At 51.0% G+C, this 23,280-nt stretch overlaps 1 protein-coding gene across 1 annotated transcript in view; it reads left to right on the top strand.

Moving 5' to 3' along the window:
• The window catches only part of RIN3 (Ras and Rab interactor 3), a 136,434-nt gene that overhangs the window by 109,955 nt on the left and 3,199 nt on the right, over positions 1-23,280 (top strand). Inside the window, 3 exon segments of the mRNA XM_055418407.2 lie at positions 2,285-2,593; positions 14,908-15,039; positions 22,251-22,414. Coding sequence (XP_055274382.2) covers positions 2,285-2,593; positions 14,908-15,039; positions 22,251-22,414 — 605 coding nt within the window.

The raw sequence follows: 23,280 nt of genomic DNA, 5'->3' as shown, positions 1-23,280 counted from the left end.
GGAGACAAGTCGCTAGGAGCAATTAGCGGCATAAGAAGCTGTAACATGTGTGGCTATTGAGGGCCAGAGGTAGTCTCCGCAGGAGACCTGGTGGCTTCAGAGATGAAGGAACCTGAGAGGGCACCTCTTGTTTTGCAGATGAGGGGGAAAGCCCTGGAAGGGGAAAGCACTTGGCCGAGGTCACACAGGAGCCAGGAGCAGTGGGGAAGCTGACTGCCTCTGAGTCACCACACCTCCAGCTGTAGAGGCTCTGAGGACTTGGAGGGACAGACAGGAGTGGAGTGAGGGAGGCAAGGGCAGCCATGCGTTCTCCTGTTGGAGAGGCTGGAGAAGCAAAGGAGAAGAGGGAGGCTGTAGGATGAGGACCGAGATGGCCAGGACCCACCCCAAACCCAGACATGGGCCAATCCAGGCAGGCATGGCAGGGAAGGGCTACCTGACTTCTGCTGAGACTCAGTCATGGGAGCAGAGGCCCCTCCCTCACTCCCAGAAATAAGGCAGTTCAGGTGTCTGTCTACAGGGACAGGACTTGGGACCTCTGCTGCCAGGGCCAATAGCTGAGACCCCCCCTCCCCCCCTCCCGCCCCAGGAATTGAGTAGAGCCAAAAAGACTTCCCAAGACTATTTCACTGCTGTCAATCAAAGCTGAACATTGCCTTGGTATCAAGTTGATCTGGGTTCAAATCCTTGCTCAGCCCCCAACTAACTGTAACCTGCACCAGCAGAGCCTAAGTTGATCTGTTGAGTGAGAATTATGACATGTATGTTGCAGAGTGCTGTGAGATCACAGATGACTAATTCTCACTCTACTAGCTGATCAGGATGCCTCTTAGATAAGATCGTGTTTGAACAGAGAAGGAATAAGCCATGCAAATAGCCATGTGCATTCCTGCAGGCAAAGGGAATAGCAGGTGCAAAGGCCCTGAGGTAGAAGCAAACCTGGAAGGTTGGCAGAATAAGCAGGAGGGCCAGGGTGGCTGGAGCAGCCTGAACACAGGGAGCAGACAAGGTAATGAGTGAGAGGGGTCACAGGGTTAGATCACAGAGGGGCTTGTGGGCCATGGGAAAGACTTTGGCTTCTTTTGTGCCTGAAAGAAAGTGAAGTCGTGTCCAACTCTTTGCGACTCCGTGGACTGTAGCCCACCAGGCTCCTCCATCCATAGGATTCTCCAGGCAAGAATACTGGAGTGGGTTGCCATTTCCTCCTCCAGGGGATCTTCCCGACCCAGGGATCAAACCTGGGTTTCCCGCATTGCAGGCAGATGCTTTAACCTCTGTGCCACCAGGGATTGGGGCAATTACAGGGTTCTGAACACAGGAATATCATGATCAAACATAGCATAGCACGATTATGCTGGTTGCTATGTTGCTGTTGCTGCTACTGCTGTTAAGTCATGTCAGTCACATCTGACTCTGTGCGACCCCATAGACGGCAGCCCACCAGGCTCCGCCATCCCTGGGACTCTCCAGGCAAGAACACTGGAGTTGGGTACCACTGCCTTCTCTGTTGCTCTGTTGAATAAAGGACTAAAAGAAGCCAGGGCAAGAGGCTATTAACAGAAGTCAGGTAAGCAGTGATGACGGCCCAGGTCCAGGTGGCAGCCATGCAGATGATGAGAAATCAGGTTTTGGCTATACTGCATTTTTGAGACTAGAGGCAAATGGATCTGGTAATTTAAAAATATGTATTAAGAATAACTCTACTGGGACTTCTTTGGCAGTCCAGGGGTTAAGACTCCACGCTTCCACTGCAGGGGGCACAGGTTTGATTGTGGTTGAAAAATAAAGATCCCAACCTTGTTTTACAGCCAAATAATAATTATATATATATATTTTTTTAAAAAAGAAAAGCTCTTTTTTTAAATGTCAAACATTTACTACATTTGACATTTTTTAAATGTCAGACATTTACTGTGCCCTCAGGCCCTCCAGGTCCAGTTGCACAGTTCGTAGACTGCACAACCCCCATGTGACTAGGACCCTCTCAGATTGTATACTAAAAGGCAGCCTTATGAGAGTTAAATCTGTGCCAGGCCTTGTAAAAAGCATTAAGATACCATGTATGGGTCCCAGAGGGTTCCTGCGCCCTTAGCATTATGCCTTTCTGTTGAATGTACTACACAGTCTCACCTGGCAGAACTGTGGGCCAAACCTGCCAGGGCCGTGAGTATATCCTTCCAGGGACCAGGGATAGGGAAGCCACACTGTTGGGCAACAAGACCTGAGGGCAGGATCCCTGCCCCTGGTTTCCTCACCCTACCCTCTGGCTCTCACCCACCTATAGAAGCCATCGTGGAGTCTGCCTTGTACAAGTGTGTCCTGAAGCCCCTGAAGGAAGCCATCTACTCATGCCTGCGTGAGATCCACAGCAAGGATGGCTCACTGCAGCAGCTCAAGGATAACCAGCTAGTTATCCTGGCCACCACTACCACCGACCTGGGCGTGACCACCAGTGTGCCAGAGGTGCCTGTCATGGAGAAGATCCTGCAGAAGTTCGCCAGCATGCACAAGGCCTACTCGCCCGAGAAGAAGATCTCCACCCTGCTCAAGACCTGCAAGCTCATCTACGACTCCATGGCTCTTGGCAGCCCAGGTAGGTGGGCAGCCGGGAGGGGCCCTGGGCTGCGGGTTCTCTCTGGGCCCCTGGACCAGTGATGCTATGTGTGGCTGTGACCCCTTCCCCTCAAGAACTCCAGAGCCATTGAGGGGCATGGGAGAAGCCTTCCCAGATTCGGAGATCTGTTCGGGTAGGAGTAGGTCTGGCAGGGGTGGAACTCCTGGGCCCCTCTTGTGCTCCCTGGGGTCTGGGAGGAGGACTGTGATTGGCAGCCACACTGGAAGCAGGCAAGGAATCCAGCCCACACTGTGCCTCTGTATGAATTAGGAAAAAGCACTATCTTTGTTTCCCAGGGCTGCCGTGACAGAGTTCCACACACTAGTGACTTAAACAATAGAAATGTGTGGGCCCACAGTTCTGGTGACTGGCATTTTTGAGATCAAGGTATTAGCAGGGCCCTACTCCCTCTAAAGGCTGTAGGGAAGGATGTGTTCCAAGCCTCTCCTCTAGCTTCTGGGAGTTCTTGGCTTGTGGCAGCATCACTCCAGCCTTTGCGTGGTGTGCTGTCTGTCTGTGTGTGTGTGTCCAAATTTCCCTTTTTTATAAAGATGTCAGTCATACTGGATTAGGGGCCCACCCTCCTCCGGGTATGACCTCATCTTAACTAATTATATCTGCAAAAACCTGATGTCCAAATAAGGTCCCTTGCACTGAGGCCTAGGTCTGTAACATACGGATTTTGAAAGAACGCAGTTCTGCCCTTAATGGCCACAGACATCAGTTACAGAAGTCAGTTGGGCATTTACCCTGATCTGGTCAGGGGCACCTGAGCTTGGTTGGGCTGGCTTGAGGGTCCGTGTGAGGGGTCACTTGGAGGCTGGTTGGACTAAGATGGTCCTGCTTATAGGTTGGGTGGTTGATTGGTTGTTGACGGGTCTGGAAAGGGGGTGACTGGGCCACATGTTTCTAATTCTGCAGCAGGTTAGCCCAAGCTTGTGCCCATGGTGGTAGTTGGGATCCAAGTGGGCAAGTGAAGCCTGCAAAGTCTCTTGGCCTGGACTGGAACTAGCACAGTGCCACACTGACACATTTCACTGACTCACTGAGTCACAAGACTAGCCCAGATTTAAAGGGTGAGGAATTAGACTTCCCTTCATGCTGAGAAGAACTGCAAAGGAACAAAGCAAGGGGTCCAGAGGTAGAGAAGGGAATCATTGGGATCATTTATAATCGGTTTACCACAGCACTGCTCCAGGCAGACAAGGACAGGCATCACTGCACTGTGGTGCATACCTTAGTGAACAGAATGTTGGCTGCATTCCACCCCCTGATTACCCCTTCCGCTGGATGTCCTTGTACAGTAAGCAACCTGTGCAGCTGTACATGACAGCCATGGAAAGGGAGAATGGAAGGATTGTTACCTCTGTAGCCATACAGATGGGTTCAAATTCCTGATCTGTCACTTACTACCCGAGTGACCTTGAATGATTTACTTAACTCCTTTATGGGACCCAGTTCCCTCATCTCTGAAAGCTGTTTTACAAAGAAGTGAAACTCAGACCCCTAACATTCAGAAGCCATACTTGGTCAGTTGTAAATATTAGAAATAGCATGTATAAAATGTCAGCCTGCCACACATGGTACCTAGCGGGCTTACCCAATGATGGCTGTTTGAAGGGAGGGGTTATCCATCTGCTTGGAGGATGGCAAGCCAGTTTGGCCACAGACAACAGAAAGCGTGTGTGAGAGACTGGGGTATGGTGCAAGGTTATGTCAGTGCTCTGAGCCTCAGTTTCCCCCGTGTTAAATGGGCTCAACTACACCCACCTATGGGGCTGTTGTGGGAGTTAGATGAGCCTGCAGTTTGCATGCAGCCCAGTGGCTGGCACTTGACAAGGACAGTTACCTCCCCCCGCCACACCCCTGTCTGAACTTCTCGTTTGGGCAGTCATTCTCCTTGCCGTGTTGGGGCTTGGGGCAAAATCAGGGCCAAGGGCTCTACAGACCCTGAGATGTTATCAAGGAGGCAGCTTTGGGCCTGAAAAGGACAGCTGCATCCTCAGCAAGTCCCCCGTTGACTCAGACACCTTTAGCTTAAACACCCAGTGTCTTGGCAGTGACTTCAAACACCATGAATTTTGCTGATAGTGAATTTACTTACTGAAAACTTAGCAGTGAACAGGGAATGGGGGAGGGAAAAGCTAAATGTTAGGGATAGGAAGGACAGTTGCTAGAGAGATGCAGTCAGAGTTTAGCCTGAGAAAGATGGAGCAGAGCAAGGATGCCGAGAGCTTCCTTGTCCTCAGCCCTTGCTGGCAGGGGTGGGGCAGGGAGACGGGAATATCCCTGCTGATTGAGAAGCCAGCTCCAGGCAGAAATTCAGGGTGGGGTCATGGCTCGGTGTGAAGATTTCCTACCGGAAACAGCTCCACCAGGAGCAGGTGGCTTTCTGTTCAGGTAGCCATTGCTGCCTGAGCACTGGCCACTGGACCAGTGGACTTCCTGTCTCCCCTGTGTCCTGAGCAGGCCCGGGCTGCCCCACGCGGGGCCTCAGCCTCTTCACCTGGGAGCATGCAGGTGAAGAGAAGAGCAGGGACATGGGGTTCATTCAAGGACACGCTTTTGAACCCAGCTTCGGTGCTGTAGCCTTGGACTTGAATCTCATGGGGCCTCTGCTTGCGTATAAAACGTGGATGATACGACCTGCCTCTCAGGTTGCCATGCAGGGTATTGGGAGAGGACCTGGAAATCACCCGGATGGCTCAGGCTCCAAGGAGGTACTAATCTTCCAGAGCCTCCATTTTCTGACTTACAAGGGGGCTGGGAACACCTCTCTCGGGACTGTTGTGAGGCTCAGATGCGACCAGATATATGCGTGAGCGTCCAGTGGATGAGAGGTTGCAGGAATGGCTGCCTTGTCACCATGTTCCCCCAAAACGTGGAGGCTGAACCCACTCAGTGGTTTCCAAACTGGGTTCCAGGAGGCACCCCAGGGCCCACCAAAGGGACATGAGGTTGGGCTTGACCCCGGGCAGCCCTGCTTGTCCCTGTTTTACACACACGGTTCCATCTGGGATTCTGTTTGAAATAACCCGTTCTACTGCTAAACTTTTTAGTTTGTTTTTTTTTTTAATCTTTCATTTGGAAATAATTCCAGACTTCAAAAACTTCAAGAGCAGGAATAGTACATTAAAATAGAAACATCACATACCCTTTGTGGAATGCTAATATCTTAAACATCATTTGCTTTATCATTTTTACTCTGTGCATGTGTAACATTTTTTGGAATCGTATGAGGGCAGGTTTTCGTACATCTTGGCCTTTACCCCAAGTACTTCTAAAAATAGGGGTATTCCCTCACATAACCACATTAAACTCGTCCGCTTCATAATTTTACATCAATAGTGTTTTTCTCCACTGCACTTTCTGTACTCCAGGCAATCAGTGATCTGACAGGGTTTCTTTAGCACTTCCTCCTCCAGCTCAGGATCCAGTGGGAGGGCAGGGATTGCATTTCGCTGTCTCCTTTAATCTGGAACTTCACAGCCTTTCCTTGTCTTCTATGATGTTGACACTTTTAAGGAATTCAGGTTTCCCTCCCCACCCCCCACTTCATTGTTTCTTTGTCATGAAAGTTCCCCATTTTGTGTTTGTCAGATGTTTCCTCATGATTAGACATTTTCAGCCAGATCTCGACTGACTCTTAAATTCTCTTCTCACTTGGGCCGTCAATGATCTTGGAACCAGGCCCTCTACCTCGGGCCTTCTGCTCACATCCACCCCCTACCCCACCCCGACTCCCCTCATCCGCATCCCCATTCAACCCAGAGGCTTCCAGCACCTTGCTACCCCGAGTGTGGTCCACAGACCCACAGCGCCCCATGGAAGCCCTGGGAGGCATCAGGGACCCCGGGGAGAGCACACTGCCAGCTTGGGTGCTGCTGGCCTTCACCACTGACCCACTCTTAGCAGGAAAAACCCCTTCTCCCCATCACTCCACACCTCTACACCACAACCTGCTCCAGCCCCTCGAATCCAGGGAGGAGGCTCCACCCACCTGTCTTTCCCATTACACGACGCTGGCAATAGTAATGTACCCGCAAGGCATGGCTGCTGGCAACGCGCTGGGACAGGGGAAAAAGATGGAACTTGGAGACGTGAGGCCTGGGATCATGGGCCAGGCCCTCTTTTCCAGAAGGCAGTTGCTGTGAATGCCCATGATACGGATGGGCCTGGATTCAAGGCTGGGATTTCCTCACTCCAGAGCCTGTGCCTCCAGCACTGTACCCAGCAGATCCTGGGAACAAAGCCCAGAACTCATAAATCCCGATCAAGTACTTCTTCCAATGAAGCTGGTTTAGGGCCCGTATCAGGCAGAGTGGAGAGTTCATGGAGACAGATGGCTTTGGATCGATGTGGCCCTCCTTTCTGTAGCCAGGAGCAGCCTGCATGAGGCCTGGTGAGAGCAGTTAGAACTTCTAGAATCATCCCTCCCATTACTTTGATAAACAAGCTGTCGCCACCTCTTCAGTATCTAAGACCAGACATTCAGGGCTGACCTTGCTGTTGGGAAGAAATAGCTTCAAGGCCAAGAACTCCTCCACAAGAGGAGGGGGACGGAAAGGGGAATACAGTGTATGCAAATATGGGGACTCTTTCTAAAAGAAGAGGAAGAACCTTCTTCTAATGTAGATAAAGAGCAGGCAGCATCCCAGAGGGCACTGAAGGCGGCCCACTGCTTTTTCCTCTTCCTTCAGCAGTCTGTGTAGCTGGTTCAGGGAGAACCCAGGTGTGGGGAGCAAAAGGCCTGTGACATCTACAGGGGGGTAGAAAGGACAGAGAGGGAGGGCAGGCTGTGGGTTTTTAAAAATCTATGTTTAAAAATTCTAAACTGATTTCTGATGACAAACGTCACTAATCATTTATTATAGGAAAAGATGATTAGTATTGTGATAGATTTCTGTTTCTCTTTGAAATAGATATAGACAGGTAGGTAAATAGATAATTAGTTAAGGAAATACTTTCTGCTGTAACAAATAAACCCTGCAATATCTAACTCAATACAAATTTATTTCTCACACATGTAGGTCCTATTGGATAGAGGAGAGGGGAGTGGGCTCCACGCCATGTAGTCATCCAGGGATCCATGCTGGGGGAGGCTTTCTGAGTCCCCTAGGCATTGACATGCTGGTAACAGAAGAGACGTAGGCAGACAGAGAACCTATGTGCCTGGCCTGGAAGCAAAGAACAACCTTGTTTTTATGCCGCGCAACAGAAAGGGGGTTCAGGACCTCTAAGATGTCATGTTCTGAGGATTGCATGCTAAGTCACTTCAGTCATGTCTGACTCTTTGTGGCCCTATAGACCACAGCCAGTCAGACTCCACTGGCCATGGGGTTCTCCAGGCAAGAATACTGGAGTGGGTTGCCATGCCCTCCTCCAGGGGATCTTCCCCACCTAGGAATCAAACCCGTGTCTCTTGAGGTCTCCCGCATTGGCAGGTGGGTTCTTTACCATTAGTGCCACTGAGGATTAGGAGCCACATTACCCTCCTGTCTTGTATAATAACCATGTCTAGCATTTCTCACAGTCCAGTAACCCAGCAGGTACCATGTTCATCACTTCCTGTCTTAGTTGGGCTTCCCAGGTGGCTCAGTGGTAAAGAATCCACTCCCCAATGCAGGAGATGCGGGTTCAGTCCTTGGGTAGGGAAGATCCCCTGGAGAAGGAAATGGCAACCCACTCCAGTATTCTTGGCTGGGAAATCCCATGGACAGAGGAGCCTGGAGGGCTACAGTCCATGGGGTTGCAAAGAGTTGGACAGGACTGAGTGACTAAACGACAACAATGACAAAACTGTGTCTTATTACTGAAACATCACAACCACCCACATGAGGCACGGATGCTTCTGTCATCCCCATTTTATAGTCAAGGAAATTGAGGTGCAGCAAGGTTGAGCTTGAGCTCACTTGAGGGTCACAAGTGAGCGGGTGAGTGCTGACCCTGGGACTTGGATCCAGGTCCTGTGCTAAACTGCCGTGTTCCCCTGCCTCTCCAGGGCACCCTCAGGCCAGAGATGACCTCAGAGAGGCCACACCCAATTACAGTAGCCTCATACATTTTCCAGCCAGGCTGGGACTTTCGGCTTCGGGTCTCTGCGCCCACAGCCTGCGTGGTCGACTGCCTTGTGGGCTGAGCTCCCTAAAGAGGAACTCAGGAGGCCAGAGCGATTTCCTCAAGGATGTGGTATTGCTCAAAGCAGAACTGAGACGTAAGTAGAGTCTGCAGAAAGCACAAACAGCCTAACGGGGTCGCTTTGGGAAGCTCAGTGGGAGAGAGGCTGGCTTCTCGTCTCACGTCAGCCACAGGCTATAGGGAACCTCCCTGCCTGGGGCTCCAGCTCTGTCATCTGTGCAGCTGGGGGTTCAGACTGGATGGCTGATTTTCAAACTGGGTCCCAAAGAACTCTCCAAGTGCTGGGGACATCTTGCAGGGGAGAGGGGAGAGGAGAGGAAATAGGAGGCCAGCCCTGCTGTCCGACTCTGATCAACCAGAAAAGCCAAGTTCTGTATAAAATACCCCTTAACCAAAGGCTTCCACAGCAAAAGTTAGTTGAAAACCTCCTTTCTAGATGCTCTCTACTTCCTGCCATCCTGTGTTTTTATCAGATAAATTCATTCATTCAGCAGTTCAACAAACACTTACTGACAACATGAATGTTAACAGGACAACCCAGCGCCTGTTTTTAGGATGGTCACAGTTCAAGTGGAAGACACGGAGCATTCAACAGGTGACACCTGTGCAGTGAGATAAATGGTGTTCATTCATTCATTTAGCAAATGTTATTGATTGAACATCTACTGCTGTTGAGGGGGCTTCCCAGATGGTGCAGTGGTAAAGAATCCACCTACCAATGCAGGAGACACAAGAGACCCAGGTCCTATCTCTGGGTCGGGAAGATCCTCTGGAGTAGGAAGTGGCAACCCACTCCAGTATTATTGCCTGGGAAATTAACGTGGACAGAGGAGCCTGGCAGGCTTCAGTCCATGGGGTCGCAGAGCGTCGGACACAACTGAGCGTGCGCGCACACACTGTTGAAGCATTGGCTGTACAGAGTGAGCACAGTATGTCCCTGCCCTCATAAAGCTCTCATTCTAGTGGGAAGAAACATAATAAACAAGGATCCAGTGCTTCCTGTTTCCTTGGAAATATGCCATCAGTGCTGAAACAGGCTATTTGAATGAATAAAACAGGCTCAGGGGTCTGGGGAGTGTGAAGGAGTTTGCCGTTCTGGGCTGGGACATCAGGGGAGGCCTCTCTGAGTTAGTGTGTATTTGTTTTTCCATTTTCTGCAATGACAGGGCCAGCAAACCCGTTATAAGGGCACTGAACCTAATTGGTGGGGAGTGAGGGTCTTGGGTTAAAACCTCCCGGAGGAACGAAGTGGCTTCAAGTGGGAATGGTGCTGGAGGGTTAGGGCCCAAGCAGGTCACAGTCGTGAGCTGCCCCAGGATTGTTGCACAGCCACTCACTTTCCATAAGAGCCCAGTCAACACACTTAGAGGGGCAGTTTTGATAAGGTGATGTATTCTTTCCTCTTGATCAGGAGTCTGCAGGCCAACTCTGGCCCACCACCTGGTTTTATAAATAAATCTGTACTAAAGCAGCCACGTCCGTTTTACATAGCATCTCTGGCTGCTTTTTATACAACGGCTGAGTTGAATAGTTGGGACGGAGACCATGTGGTGGCTGTTGTCCAGTTCAGTTGCTCAGTTGTGTCCTACTCTTGACAACCCTGTGGACTGCAGCACACCAGGCTTCCTTGTCCTTCACTATCTCCTGGCGAAGAATATCTCCTTTGCTCAAATTCACGCCCAGTGTGTCGGTGTTGCTATCTAACCACCTCATCCTCTGCCGTCATGTGGCCCACAGAACTAAAATATCTACTATCCAGCCCTATATGGGGCTTCCCAGGTGGCACTAGTGGTCAAGAACCCGCCCACTAATGCAGGAGATGTAAGAGACTCAGGTTTAATCCCTGGGCGGGAAACATCCCCTGGAGAAGGAAATGGCAACCTGCTCCAGTATTCTTGCCTGGAGAATCCCATGGGCAGAGGAGCCTGGCGGGCTACAGTCCAGAGGGTCACAAAGAGTTGGACATGACTGAAGCAACTTAGCATGCACAGCCCTTTACAGAAAAATATTTGCCAACCCCTCTTTCAGAAAATGCTTCCTAGAAGACAAAACTTTGTCTTTAATCCAGCCACTCATTCGATGTGATCAGGGCTCTGAGTCACAGACTAAGTTTTGTTATTATTAATATCTCTGGTTTGCAGATGAGAAAAGTAAGGCTCAGAGGGCATGACCCCAGAAAGCACAGCTGATTCAGTGGCTGAGACAGGGGTCTTCTAGTCCTCACGGTTTGTGTGATCCAGGCATGCAGCTTCAACATGTTTTTATCAGAGCTCTTCTCCAAAGTCTCCCCGCTGATGAAAACATGCACAAGACCCCCAGCCAGCTCTTCAAAATGTAATCGGCTCCCCGCAACATCTACAGATGGAAAACAGATGTGACTTTGGCAAAAAAAAAGAAAGCCAGAATCAGCAGGAAATGCAGGCTGCAGCCCAGCGGGCCTAGAGGCACAGCTTGATGGACTGTTCTGTGAGCCACGCAAGGCAGATGTTCTCATCACAGGCCAGTTGTTTTACAACCGTGCCCCCAGCATCTCAGTCCTATCGCTTGAGGCCCCGATGTGTGCAGGGCTGAGCCCCGAGCCCTAAGCCCTGGGCTCCAGGCTTTTAGGAAGGATAATGCAGCACTAACTGTCTCCAGGATGTTGGCTGGGAGCCAGTGCCTTTAAACGACGCTTAAAAGTTGTGTTCGTCCACAAGGAGCTCTCAGGTCAAGGAGCCTGTGTGGTTATTTCTCACCACATCAGAGAAGAGAGACCCAGATTCTACTGACCAACCGTGGGACTTGGAGCAGCTTTCTATATCTGAGCCTCAGTTTCCTCGTAGTGAGGTTGGATTTGATGAATCCAAAGCCACCGGTGTGCTGTCGGTGATGGAAGCTCGCCATCTGCTTCTCTTCCCTGCTCCACGTTCATGTTGGTAGCTTGAAGTTGGCCACTGGGGAAATATTTATGCCATGAAAATGGGCAAATCCTGCAAAGCAGAGCTTTTTTCTTCGGAGAACCTGTTGTTAAGTATTCCCAGCACACCACTGTCTAAGGCCCATAATAATGGATCCTAGTAACCTCGACCATGACCCCAGCTGTGGGAGGACACTTGGGGCCAGCTCACTGTCAGTGTCCTAGATTCCAAGCCCTGTACTGGAGACTGGAAAGGCCGTGATGGGGCAGAGGCTCAGAGAGGTTAAGTGATTTGCCTAAGCTCACACAGCCGCTTCATCCCTGCCTCCGGGAGCTCACAGTTCACAAGAAGGGCAGGCTCTGAAACAGTCAAGGGTCTGGGCACTAGAGCAGGAACCATCTATTGAGGGTGTGGGAGGACAGGAAGTTAGTAAGGGAAAGGAAGGGAGGGCAGCCCAGGCAGAGGGAACCGTGTGTGAAGGCGCAGAACAGTGAAAGCGCCCGTGGCTTTCAGCTGTCATTCAGCACAGTGGGGTGTTCTTCAGAGTGTGGCATTGGGTGGCAGAATGTCATCCTGAGTTGGAAGTTGTCCTTCTGAGTTCCCTCTGGTGTGGGACGGACTCCTGGAGTCTGTGCAGAGGCCCGTCTGAGTCGGCGCCAGGCTCGGGCTCTGAGGTCTGGCTGGGAGCTCAGCATTCCTTCATTTACACTCCCCAGCACCATCTCCTGCACACACCCTGCCTCTTGTTGCTCTGTGCCTTGGAGAGACAGGAAGTTGCTCATGGATAATTGGAGGAACAGGCAGATATGAGGTCTAAAGAGTCCCCTGCAGTGGAGTGGCTGAACACAAAACCGTGGGAACCAAGGAGATGGGCCCCAGAGCCCTTCCTGAGGGTCAGCCGAGATTCTCAAGAAGAGCGTGGGGACAAGGAGAAAAGGGCAAAGCCTGGGGCCGCAGTCTGGAGGGTTCCTTCCCCTTCTCTCTTAAGTCCTCAGAACTCGGGCCAGAGCTGGACAGTCCTTCTGGCCGAAGGTTGATGACCCCTCAAGCAGGTTTTCTTACCTTGGCACTGTAGACCTTTGGGGACTGAGTAATTCCTTCCTATGGAGGGCTGTTGTGTGCACTGTAGGGTTTTTAGAAGCATCCCTGGCCTGTATCCCAGTAGCAAAAACAACGCCAGACATTGCCAAGTGGCCCCAAAGGGCAGAATCTCCCTGGTTGAGAACCACTGCTCAAAAGCAAATAAACTTTCCTGATTATTGTGTTTGGCTAGTTATCATTGGGCTGGCCAATAAGATCGTTCGGGTGTTTCCATACCATCTTGTGGCCAACCCAATAATAGAATACCAAGAAAAAAAAAATGATATTCTTGGAGGCAGAGTAAAATTTCGATCAGCATGAGTTATAGGTGAATTCCAAAGGGCACAGGACTGTTTCACATCCATGTTGCCAGACACACCTTGTTCCCTAATTCATAAACAAGAAAAGAATCTCCCATGTCCCGAGCATTCTAATAATTAAATTATTGACATGAAAAACAACTCCTGACACAAAGTACTATGTCCCCTGGAACTCTTCAGGTGTGTCTCAGGCTCAGAAAGGTTTTGAAAGACTTTCTCCAAAACTGACTGATGCTGCGCACAGAGACACGGGAAATTTGAAAGAAGCGATCAGAGAGCCTCCAAACACAGAGCCGGAAAAAGAGGAACAGTGTTCCTCCTTAGTGGGCATTTCCGTGGAGGCGGCGTCGGGGCACTCCGCTGTAATTCATCTCACAGAGTTCTCACCAAAACCTCATAGGATGTCATCCTATCTGTGTCAGTTCACATCTGGCCAGAAATGCAGGCTCAGAGGGAGAGCAATGAGCTCAAGGTCACACAGCTGGTGAGCAGTGAGATTCATGCCCCGAGTCTGACTCTGCTTTTCAGTGCTGGGCGTTACCAACTCCACCAACCAGTTCATTTTACGGGTGGAAAAACTGAGGCCACCTAAGAAAGCAGAACAGAGGTGTCAATAATAGCTCACTTTTCCACTGCACCCTGTGGGTACTGAAACACTTTTGTATTCTCTCTCATTTCAGTCTCTCAAAAACCATGACAGGCCCTTGGGGCATTAAGGCCCACCTCCACCTCGCTGCTTCCCCAGGGCATGTCAGGAGCTCTGAGCCCAGGAACACTTTCCACAAAGTGTGTGTGTGTGTGTGTGTGTGCGCGCGCGCGTGAGAGAGAGACGCTCCGAGAAAGCACCTTTCAAGGCCACCACACCCTGACCGCTCAGTTGTGTCCGACTCTTTGCGACCCCATGGACTATAGCCCTCCAGACTCCTCTGTCCATGGGATTTCCCAGGCAGTAATACTGGAGTGGGTAGCCATTCCCTTCTCCAGGGGATCTTCCTGACCCAGGGATCAAACCTGGGTCTTCCACATTGCAGGCAGATTCTTTACCATCTGAGCCACCAGGGAAGCCCCACCCCCACCCCACCCCACCCACACAAAGCAGTAGTAATGGATTATTCCTTTCAGAGGTATTTATGTTTTAGAAGAAACCCTCAGGAAAGGGTACTGCTTAACCCAAAAGAGGGGCTTCCCACTGAGGTGGCTAAGCGGTAAAAGAATCCACCTGCCAATGCAGGAACTGCCAGAGAGGCTCAGGTTCGATCCCTGAGTCAGGATGATTCCTTGGAGGAGGAAATGGCAACCCATTCCAGTATTCTTGCCTGGAAAATCCCTTGGCCAGAAGAGCCTGGCAGGCTACAGTCCATGAAAGAGTCGGACATGACTGACCACATCACCCCAAAGAATGCGGGTTGGAGGGGGAGCTTCAGGCCTTGTGGAATCTGGTCAAGGGAGGGCTTCGCTTTTGCAGGTGGACGGGCAGATGTGTGGTCACAGAGATAGGGAGCCTTCCCAGAAGACATCCACCTGAGACAGACAGCTGCTCCTGGGTGGGCCCGTGAAGTGTGACGTGAACTTGACTGAGGACGGCAGAGGGGAAGAGCTGGGAAAGGGGAAGGAGCTGGTCTTGCCCACCCAGCAGAGGGCACCTTTCTCAGTTCCTTCTTCTGCAACCCAGACTGTGTCTCAGGCTTTCTGACTAGGCTGATCCCAGGCTCACCCCATGTCCTGAGAGTCAGGAGAAAACAGGAAGGTTCCTCTTCTGGGGTGAACACCGCTTACCCACCCAGCAAAACTTGCCCTGGGCAGGGAGCAGCTCCCAAGGAAAGCCTCGCACTCACCACCTTCCGCCTTCCTCTCCCAGGGAAGCCCTACGGGGCAGACGACTTCCTGCCAGTGCTCATGTACGTCCTGGCCCGCAGCAACCTCACAGAGATGCTTCTCAACGTGGAATACATGATGGAACTCATGGATCCCGCCCTGCAGCTGGGGGAGGGTGAGTCACTGTGCCAGACCCATCTCCGGACTCCCGGGGCCCATCACCCACCCCTGACCCAGCCACACCAGGGGCTTGCTAGGCAGCTCAACCCAGATCTCCTGGATACCAGAGTCCTGGGGCACGACATGATACCTGACACATTCCCTGTCCCAGGGGAGCTCACAGACTAGCAGGGGAACTGGGCCAGTAAAGAGACCTCGTCTTCGATGCTTGTCAAGGGAGGCCCTGAGGGTACCAGAGCACAGTACTTAGTCTGTGCAATCAGAGAAGGCTTCCTGGAGGAGGTGATTTCTGAGCTGAGCACTGAAGGATAAACAGGGACCAGTCAGATAAAGAAGGACAAAAGGCTGTTTTTGCAGAGGGAACAGCCGTTGCTGGCAGTATAAATGATCAGGGAACGATGGTCAAGTTCTTAGACAGGGCTGGTGCTGGGGCCTCTCAGGCTTCCACTCATCCAGTGCTGGTAGGAAGAGAGTGATTCTGTGGACAAGAGGCCATGCACTCTCCTGGAGGACAAGGGTAGGAGTGTAATTCGTCCCACCCTCACTTTCCCTTCCCTTTCCTCCTTCCCGCCACTTCCTTCCATCCACTTAGCCTCGGCCACCCCTCCACCAAGAATCCCTGGGCAGCCAGCCCAGATAGCAACTCCGAGGGAGCCCCGAGCTGCCCTCTGAGACATCACCCCCAAAGGATGGAGAGAGACTCTCAGGCCCCCAGTGGCCCCTTTGGGCTTTGTGGTTCTTGAGATAAGCTAGCCCACTTTGCATCTGTTTGCCTTTTTAGCCCGTGTTGGTCTCTGGGCTGACAGTATGACGTGTCTAGTCCTGTGAGTTCTTGGCAGCTCAGGGGAGCGTGTAAAGCCACGGAGGATTGGCCCAGCCCCGTGACTGTTGTGGGGGGTCTTAAAGACAGTGTCAGGGAAAGCCCTTTGCGGAATGGAAAGATGGGGCAAGGCTGTGGGGCTCTATGCTGAGTCTGAGCCCTGGCCAGCCAGTTCTCCGGCAGTGGTCAGCCATGCCCTGGCCACAGTGACCCCTGCTCCATCCAGAGGCTCAATCTTTGGTGCCAAGCAGGGCTCCACGCCAGGCATGGTGGCACACAGTGGGGACAGGCCAGGGACATCCTTGACCCAACTACCCTCTACTTATGAACATGAACCCCCCCCCACCTCAATCGTGCCATAACCTCCTAGGATACCTTCTTCCTCTTCCCAAAACCCACAGGGGGAAAGCTGAAATCCTGAGGGCAGGAGAGCTAGTCTGTTTGGGGGCTTCACTGAGTTTTTTTTTTTAACTGCAGTGTAGCTGATTTACAATGTCTTGTTAGTTTCAAGTCTTCAGCAAAGTCATTCAGTTTTATATATTATTTTTTCAGATTATTTTCCATTACAGGCTATTATAGGATATTGACTAAAGTTCCCTGTTATATACAGTAAATCCTTGTCGCCTTACCTATTTTATATATACGGCGACGTGAAGTATTTTTGAGACAAGCCAAACACAAATAAATACATAAAGATCTTAAACGTTTCACAGTTTCTGACCCAAGACACCGCCTGCATACCCTGCACACTACCCCTTTACAGTTAAGAGTCAGGGCCCCCTGCCCCACCTCTGGCACCATGGGGAGATTTCTAAGGAATTCTATGGGGTGTTTGCTGGAAGGAAAAACGGCAGGAGGTGGAGTGGGTGGCATGCGGGCCCCCTTGCCCCTCTCTCTGTTCCTACTCCCAGAGCCAGAGTGGGAGGTCACAGCACCAGGACAGCCCAGCCTCACAGGTGTTGGACTCTGGCAGAAGGACGATTTGGGGGTCTCCAGAATGGGTAACCCAATTCTGCCAGCCAAGAGACTTGCATCTAGACATGTCTGGGCCCAAGAGCAGGCAACAGAGAACCAGGGGGACGGGGGCTGTTCCTGAGTTTCCCCAGCTTTACTCTCCTGTCTTCACTGGGTGATGGCCCAAAGGGTGCTCCACATCACCGAAGCCTCGGAAGTACAGTAAAAAGCGGGGCTTGCCTGGGAATTCCCCGGTGGTCCAGTGGTTAGGACACCACGCTCTCACTGCCAAGGGCCCGGGTTCAATCCCTGCTGCCAGATCCCCACCCCTGTTGCTCTGCAGAGTCAGACATGCCTGAACTAGGGGCAGGCTCCAGGAAGTCCCTACTCTTGAGAACTTCAATGACTCCATGTGGCTCAGGGGTGAAGTATCTGCCTATATTGCAGGAGACATAGGCAATCCCCAGGTTGGGAAGATCCCCTGGAGGAGGGCATGGCAACCCACTCTAGTATTCTTGCCTGGAAAATCCAATGGACAGCGGAGCCTGGCATGCTACAGTCCAAAGGGGTGCAAAGAGTTGGACACGACTGAGCTCACACACACACACAGAAGAGGAGAACGCACAGAGTATAGAAACAAGAGCAGTCTGGAGGCTGGATTTTGGTCCCAGTTCGGCCTCTGATTGGCTGGAGACCTCAGGCAAGCTACTTAACTTCTGTGGCTTGGGAAAGAGATGGTATGGGACTAGAGTTGGTGTTTTCAGGCCATCTGGGCACTCCAGCCTTCTGCAGAAGCAGGTGCGGGCAGGAGGAGAGGTGGAACAGGCTTCCGCCTTTCTGTGTTTCACAGGTTGAACAGACAGATCTGAACTCGCCAGAAACCTATAAGACCTTCATGTTCTTCCAACTGGTTTCACATGCTGTAATTTGGCAAAAACCAGGAACAGAGTCCCACTTTCTTGTAACAGGCTTTTATAGAGTGAGAGATCAGGGACTTCCTGAACATAGTAGAGAGTACTTGGACACCGGGCCGATGGAACCCTGGCCCCTTTCTCCCCTCCCAGCCTCTCTGCAGCGTCCATCACTCTGGGCAATTAAGGGACTGACGGGAGACCCAGGCAGCTGCTGGGCACCTGGCTGGAGCCAGTTCAAAATACAAACTCTCCCAGAGGCACCCTCATAGATCCCTTTACCCACATCCCCTCTGCACACTGGCTGACAGCTGGCCATGCTGAGCTAATAATACCTTAAGAGAGGCAATGAGCTTTTTCCATCAGTAAGTAGCACACTCTCCCTAAAGAGAACTGCCCAGCTCCAAAACTCACGTGCAGAGTCACCTGCCACCTAGTGGTCATGATGGGAACTGCAGAGGACCCCCAAGTCCAAGATTAGTGGTCTAGGAGAGCCAGGAGGCCGTGGAAAAGCAGGTCGTGAGCAAGCAGGAGTGTGCTGGCAGGGCTAGAGTTCCTCCCTTTGCCCAAGAAGGTGGGGAACCTCCGGAGCACCTCCCTTAGGTCACCTAACCACGCTGTGTTACTGAGCACTGCACTTGACATGTGTTCATCTCTTTTCACTACATTTGATGGGATTTGTGGATGAGGAGGTGGAAGCAGAGAGGACACTAATTCACCTGAAACACAGGGCTGCTGCTGAAGGCTGAGACCTGCACCTGCTCTGTGACTCCGAATCTGAACGTTCGCAGTCAGTGTACTGCAGTCAGTCCGCCCTTACCAGCCAGGGGGATGTGATCACCATGGGAAACACGACCATGGGGAATGCCAGCTAGAGGACTGCGACTCTCGGCCAGCAAGGGCTGGAGGCAGCAGGGGAAATCTTCCTGGAACACACGGGCTTTGGGCTGGAATAGGAGACCCATGGGAGGTCTACTGGCCCTTCTCTGATAAGGGACACTAAGCCAACTTCCGTGTTGGCCTTGATGTTGCTTTTGTTGTTGTTTAGTTGCTAAGTTGTATCCGACTCTTTGTGACCCCATGGACTGTAGCCCTCTGCCCATGGGATTTCCCAGGCAAGAATACTAGAGTGGGTTGCTATTTCCTTCTCTAGAGACTCTTCCCCACCCAGGGAGCGAACCCACATCTCCTGCATTGACTGGCGGATGCTTTACTGCTGAGCCACCATGGAAGCCCTGGCCTTGACATACCTATTTCAAAAACTGTCTCCTTCCTGTACTGCCATGAAAGGGCGAGTGATCCTGTGGCCACAAACCCCTTTATCTCATCCCCTACTCACCCCAGGCAGGCTATGAACTTTTCCCATATTGGCTGTGCAATCTGTAGCAGTATGTAGGCAGCTTCATCCAGTGTAGCAGTTAGGAATGCTTTGGGCTACAAATAACTCACTATGTAACTAATAATGGTTTAAATCGGAGTAAGGGACTGGTTTGTCTCTTGCATCAAGAAGTCCTGGGGTTGGTTTGGTTTTGTTTCCGTTCTGTAACTGCTTTATTGAAAAGCAGCCCTTCCATTCCGAGCCGCCTCATATTGTAGGTGTTTTCCTGCCAAATGGGGGGGGATTATTTGTATTTTAATTTTGTAATCTGTGAGTGACTCTGTACTGTTGAAGTTTTCTCAATTCTGTGGGGTCTCCTTAGAATGTATGTGACTTTTCATGTTGCAATATCACACAGATGAGACAGCCCAAATTTCACTAATACAGCTCTTAATAAATGATGTGAATGAGAAAAAGAAGTCTTGGGGTAAGCAACTGATAATGATGGCTGTTTTTGTCCCTGCCATCAAGAAATGTAGACCCAGCTCTTTCCATTGTTCTTTAGGATGGGAACCTTTGTCTGTGTGCCTGTCACCTCTGGTCACAGAACAGCTCCTGTGCCTCCGGGCTCACCTCTGTGTTCCAGACAGGAGGAAGGGAGACAAACCAAAGCCTGACAAGATATATCAACTAAGTTTCTCCCTTACTAATGGCTTTCCTGGAAGCCCCACCCAGGGACTTCCATTATAGCTATGTAGCAGCCAGAACGGGGTCTCCTGTCCTGTACCTCAAACTGAAAGAGATTCTGGGAAGTGAGCATTTTCAGTTGTATTACTTACCCCAAACAAGCAGAGTTCAATTAATTAGGAAGAAAAAGAAGATGGGATTTGGGGAGCTCACTGGCAGATGACCCTCATGTCAAAAATCACTGCTCTGCTCTGTGATGACTTAGACAGGTAGGATTAGGTAAGGGGTGGAAGAGAGGCTCAGGAGGGAGGGGATATATGTATACATATAGTTGAAACACTTTGTTGTACAGCAGAAATTAACACAACATTATAAAGCAATTCAGTTCAGTTCAGTTCAGTTCAGTTCAGTCGCTCAGTCGTGTCCGACTCTCCGCGACCCCATGAATCACAGCACGCCAGGCCTCCCTGTCCATCACCAACTCCCAGAGTACACTCAAACTCATGTCCACAGAGTCGGTGATGCCATCCAGCCATCTCATTCTCCGTCGTCCCCTTCTCCTCCCGCCCCCAACCTTTCCCAGCATCAGAGTCTTTTCCAGTGAGTCAACTCGTCTCATGAGGTGGCCAAAGTATTGGAGTTTCAGCTTTAGCATCAGTCCCTCCAATGAACATCCAGGATTGATCTCCTTTAGAATGGACTGGTTGGATCTCCTTGCAGTATAAGGGACTCTCAAGAGTCTTCTCCAACACCACAGTTCAAAAGCATCGATTCTTCGGCGATCAGCTTTCTTCACAGTCCAACTCTCACATCCATACATGACCACGGGAAAAACCATTGCCTTGACTAGACGGACCTTGGTCGGCAAAGTAATGTCTCTGCTTTTTAATATACTATCAAGGTTGGTCATAACTTTCCTTCCAAGGAGCAAGCGTCTTTTAATTTCATGGCTGCAATCAGCATCTGAAGTGATTTTGGAGCCCAAAAAAACAAAGTCTGACACTGTTTCCACTGTTTTTCCATCTATTTCCCATGAAGTGATGGGACCAGATGCCATGATCTTTGTTTTCTGAATGTTGAGCTTCAAGCCAACCTTTTCACTCTCCTCTTTCACTTTCATCAAGAGGCTTTTGAGTTCCTCTTCACTTTCTGCCATAAGGGTAGTGTCATCTGCATATCTGAGGTTATTGATATTTCTCCCAGCAATCTTGATTCCAGCTTGTGCTTCTTCCAGCCCAGCGTTCCTCATGATGTACTCTGCATATAAGTTAAATAAGCAAGGTGACAATATACAACCTTGACGCACTCCTTTTCCTATTTGGAACCAGTCTGTTGTTCCATGACCGGTTCTAACTGTTGCTTCCTGCAATTATACTCCAATTTAAAAATTAATTTTAAAAAAATTTAACTAAAAATAAATCATTTCCCTGGTACCCAAAGTACTAAGGAGAGGCCTGGTGAGTGGGAGGGAAGCCCAGGAAGCTCAGCAAGACCTTGGCCAAGTCACCCCACCCCCTCTAGAGTGAGGGGCGCTACAAGGCCAGTGCTCCTCACACATTTTAAACAAAGCCGCCAACAAGCCAAGGAGGGTAAATTTGTAAGTATACGTGCAGATTATTATCTTTAATCTTAAAACTTCGTGTGAATTTTTCAGTCTGAAGGTGGCATTACTGGTGAAGGCATTACTGCCTGCCAGTGCAGGAGACATAAGAGACACAGGTTCAATCCTTGGGTCTGGAAGACACCTTGGAGGAGGGAATGGCTACCTACTCCAGTATTCTTGTCTGGAGAATTCTATGGGCAGAGACGCCTGGCAGGCTATAGTCCATAGGGTCGCAAAGAGTCAGACACTACTGAAGTAACTTAGCATGCATGCACGACTTGTTTCAAAAATTAAAATTTCAAAAATTAAATTACCTTAGGGAACATTAGGAATATTAGGAGTATGTATGAATTAACAAGATAAAAAGAAATGGAGAAACGAAGGATGAAGATTTTTTACTTTCTTGAAATTATTAAAAGTTGTGTGTAATCATATAAACATAATTAACATTTTCTCCACATATTTTAAAGCTTTTTTTAAAAAATAAAATGTATATGACACCTACAGAGAGAGGTCTCCTGCCCACCCATGTCTCCAAGGCACTGCTTTTCCCACCCTAAAGACATCCATGGTTGTCAGTTTCCTGTGTATCTTTACATTGTAAAACTCATTTTAAAACTAAAAACTCACTTTAAAGCATCAGTTTAAAACTAAGCAAGAGTTGCATCCCAAAGCCAGTGACAAGCTTTGAGCAGAGCCGTACAGCTCAGGAAGCTTCTGATTCTGCGGTGGGCGCGGGTCTGAAGCTCAGCAAGTGACCGACCACCTGGCAGCACGTGCCTCGGGCTGGCGGCGGTGGGTGGGGCTTAGAGAGGTGGGCGGGGCGGGCCGAGCCGGGACTGGCTCCCTCCCGTTGCGGGTGGGTGGAGACGGTGGACCAGGCTCGGCCTCCATACGCCCTTGCCTCCTGCAGGTTCCTACTATCTGACCACCACCTACGGGGCCCTGGAACACATCAAGAACTACGACAAGATCACGGTGACGCGGCAGCTGAGCGTGGAGGTGCAGGACTCGATCCACCGCTGGGAGCGCCGGCGCACGCTCAACAAGGCTCGGGCCTCCCGCTCCTCCGTGCAGGTGCGGCCTGGGACCGAGAGGCTGGGAGGGGACCGGGGAACCTTGCTCCCATCCCATCCCTACTGCCTGCCGGTTCAGGAGCAACGGCACTGAGCCCCGCAGCCTGCCAGGGTGTGCCGGGTTAGGGGCTGGGGATGAGAAGTTGAGGCCTGGAGAGGAGAACAGCATCAGCGAGCATCGGCGTCTCAGTTGGCACACAGATCGAGCTAGGAAGGAGACCGTCACCCAGCATTCCTCAGCGTCTGCGGTGTCCGAGCAGGCTGTTAGGGCTGGAGATGGGAACAGCGGTTTGTCCAGTTAAAAAGCCCAGGAGCTGATCTGCAGCCTTGCCACTCGGTGCCCAGACAAATGCAGCAGCTGCCAAGGGTCCCAGTGCCCCTAGCCTGCCCACAGCCTGCCCACCTCCAACCCAGCCACCCATCCTTCCCCACTTCTGTCTATATAGACTCAGTGTTCAAAAGCCACTGGTGGCCAGACTTCTGCCCTGATGCATCCCATTATCCCACACCGCCGAGGCTGCATCAGATCAGTTCATTTCAGTTCAGTCCATCAGCCGTGCCCGACTCTTTGTGACCCCATGGACAGCAGCACGTCGGGCTTCCCTGTCCATCAACAACTCCTGAAACTTGCTCAAACTCATGCATCAGAGCATCTGTGAACATGCTGAGCTCAACTCCCTAGGGCTTAGCCTCTCAGGATGCTGGTCCATCTCCCCTTCCTCACCAGCTGCCACTGCCCATCCTCAGTTTCACCAACTGCCCCTCCTCTGAAGCCTTCCCTGACACCCCCCCCCTGCCTGTCCCCCCATTACGGCATGGGTTAGAAGTGCTCCCTGCTGCTGCTGCTTCTGTACTGCCCTGTACTGT

The sequence above is a fragment of the Moschus berezovskii genome, chromosome 21, assembly GCF_049115385.1.
Source record: "Moschus berezovskii isolate FMDL1 chromosome 21, NW_MosBer_1.0, whole genome shotgun sequence".
Taxonomy (NCBI): domain Eukaryota; kingdom Metazoa; phylum Chordata; class Mammalia; order Artiodactyla; family Moschidae; genus Moschus; species Moschus berezovskii.
The sequence above is the reverse complement of the archived record's forward strand: the minus strand, read 5'-3'. Positions and strand labels throughout refer to the sequence as shown.